Source organism: Pteropus vampyrus, unplaced genomic scaffold (genome assembly GCF_000151845.1).
Source record: "Pteropus vampyrus isolate Shadow unplaced genomic scaffold, Pvam_2.0 Scaffold576, whole genome shotgun sequence".
In the NCBI taxonomy this organism is placed as follows: Eukaryota; Metazoa; Chordata; class Mammalia; order Chiroptera; family Pteropodidae; genus Pteropus; species Pteropus vampyrus.
In genome coordinates this window covers 213781-215548 of record NW_011889357.1, presented here as the reverse complement: position 1 = coordinate 215548, position 1768 = coordinate 213781, and the positions used below count along the sequence as shown (strand labels likewise).

General features: G+C 37.8%; 1 protein-coding gene across 1 annotated transcript in view; it reads right to left on the bottom strand.

The window, feature by feature from the left end:
- LOC105308431 (ryanodine receptor 2-like) overlaps nt 1-1768 on the bottom strand; it is a 123503-nt gene that overhangs the window by 108928 nt on the left and 12807 nt on the right. The window contains exon 3 of the mRNA XM_011384404.1: nt 1203-1277. Within this exon, the coding sequence (XP_011382706.1) occupies nt 1203-1277 (75 nt within the window). The remainder of the gene's footprint in view (nt 1-1202; nt 1278-1768) is intronic.

Sequence of the window (1768 nt, the reverse complement as noted above, 5' to 3'; positions counted from 1 at the left end):
AAGGGAGACTAACAGAAATATGATTTCAATGAGAAAGACATAATATATAATTTTTACTATTAAAGAAGACCATGTCCAAGCATTTTTAAATAAATAAAAATGGGTATTAAATCACAGCAGTACTTTAAAAGAATGAAGTAACCATTTTACTTTAAAATGTCACTACTTATAATACACTATAAGTTATATTCTGTGCATCTGTTTAAAGCGATAAAAAAAAAATAAGTTCTAAGTTAAACCTTACCGAGTTCCAGGACATATGAAGTTTTTCAAAATTATTGTATGGGCTATGTAAGCAAAAACAACTGAAGACCACTAAACTACTTTAATCATCATTAGATAAGCACTTATCTCAAAATATTAGGTCTACGAAGATAACTATTCTACATTGATAGTTCCTTACAACCCATCTATGGAGTCTACTATCCTAAATCAACAATTTTTTTAAAGTGTAATATAATAGAAAATAAATAACTGAAAACTGACTGCTTTTTAGGCAAAGGACTAAACCTTATCATCATTTTTTAAAATCTATTTTAATTCTATTAAAATAATTCAAAATGACACTTTAATGTCAATATTGCATTTATTTAAAAGAACTAAAAGTTAATCTCTGGACAGCTTTTTGAAATCAACAGAAAAAAATACACACACACACACACACACACACACAAATTCCTCTGTCTCTACTGAAACAGTGTCTTTGTATTACAATCCAGATTTCTTACTCAGCTATCAAGCTTTCTGCAAGGAGAGAGCGACTGCCAGTAACGATCCTGCACTAACATTCCCGTTCGAGTTTCCTGTGTTTCACGTGTGCCTTTAGAAGGTTAAATCCAGAGTCTGCCAGACCTGAATCGTGCGACAGGCCTGCAAACAATCTGTCCTGTCTCCGAACGTTACATCACTCTGTCCTAGCGGCACTCTGTGCCAGGAGGTGCACGGACTGAGACGCGATGATGTTACAAAAACGAAGGAGGCTAAGATGAAAGCAGCCTGCACGGGGTGCTAGCCCACCACCTGGTGACCGCAGCCCGACGGGAGATAAGCGACGGCAGGCACGGGGCGGGGGGGAAGAAGCCGCCGCCGTGCATCGTGCGCTCGTCTGCTGTAGTTGCTAGCGGACAATTTCACACGCGGTGCAGGTCGAGAGCGCTAGAAATCGTTTACACGCCTGGGCTGCATTCGGATGCTCTACTTACGCCACCCTTAGCGCCTCCAGTCTCCACAGGGACCGTGCGTGGACGGACACAACACCACCTTCATAATGGACGGTTCTGCGGAAAAGGAAAAAAGCAGCTTTACCGTGTTTCATTCTGGACTCTACTTTTCAAGTGAATTAAAAAAGAGAAGAAATGGAAAGCCTTTGGATAACAATTAAAGTCATACTTTTTAGAGGAGACAATATAGCTGGAAGTAAAAATAACCTCCCAAAACAAAATAAAATGATAGCGATTAACATAAATGTGCCTTGAATAACCATTTGATTTAAACACGTTTTCTCATCATTTTCTCCTCTAATCTCATTCATTCTCTGTCCTCCTCCCCCTCCCATATCTGCACCCCCAAAACGTTCACCTTACTCATTTAACTTGGGCCCACAGAAGTACTCAGCTGTGAGTTTGGATGTGGTTTACTATATTATTTTGACAGATACATATAATTATTTGCAGTTCTAAATTCTGTTCTAGATATTTAAAATATTTTAAATTAATAGAAAAACACATTAATGTTAATGTGTTAGTGTAATCTGAAAAAAATGATAAAA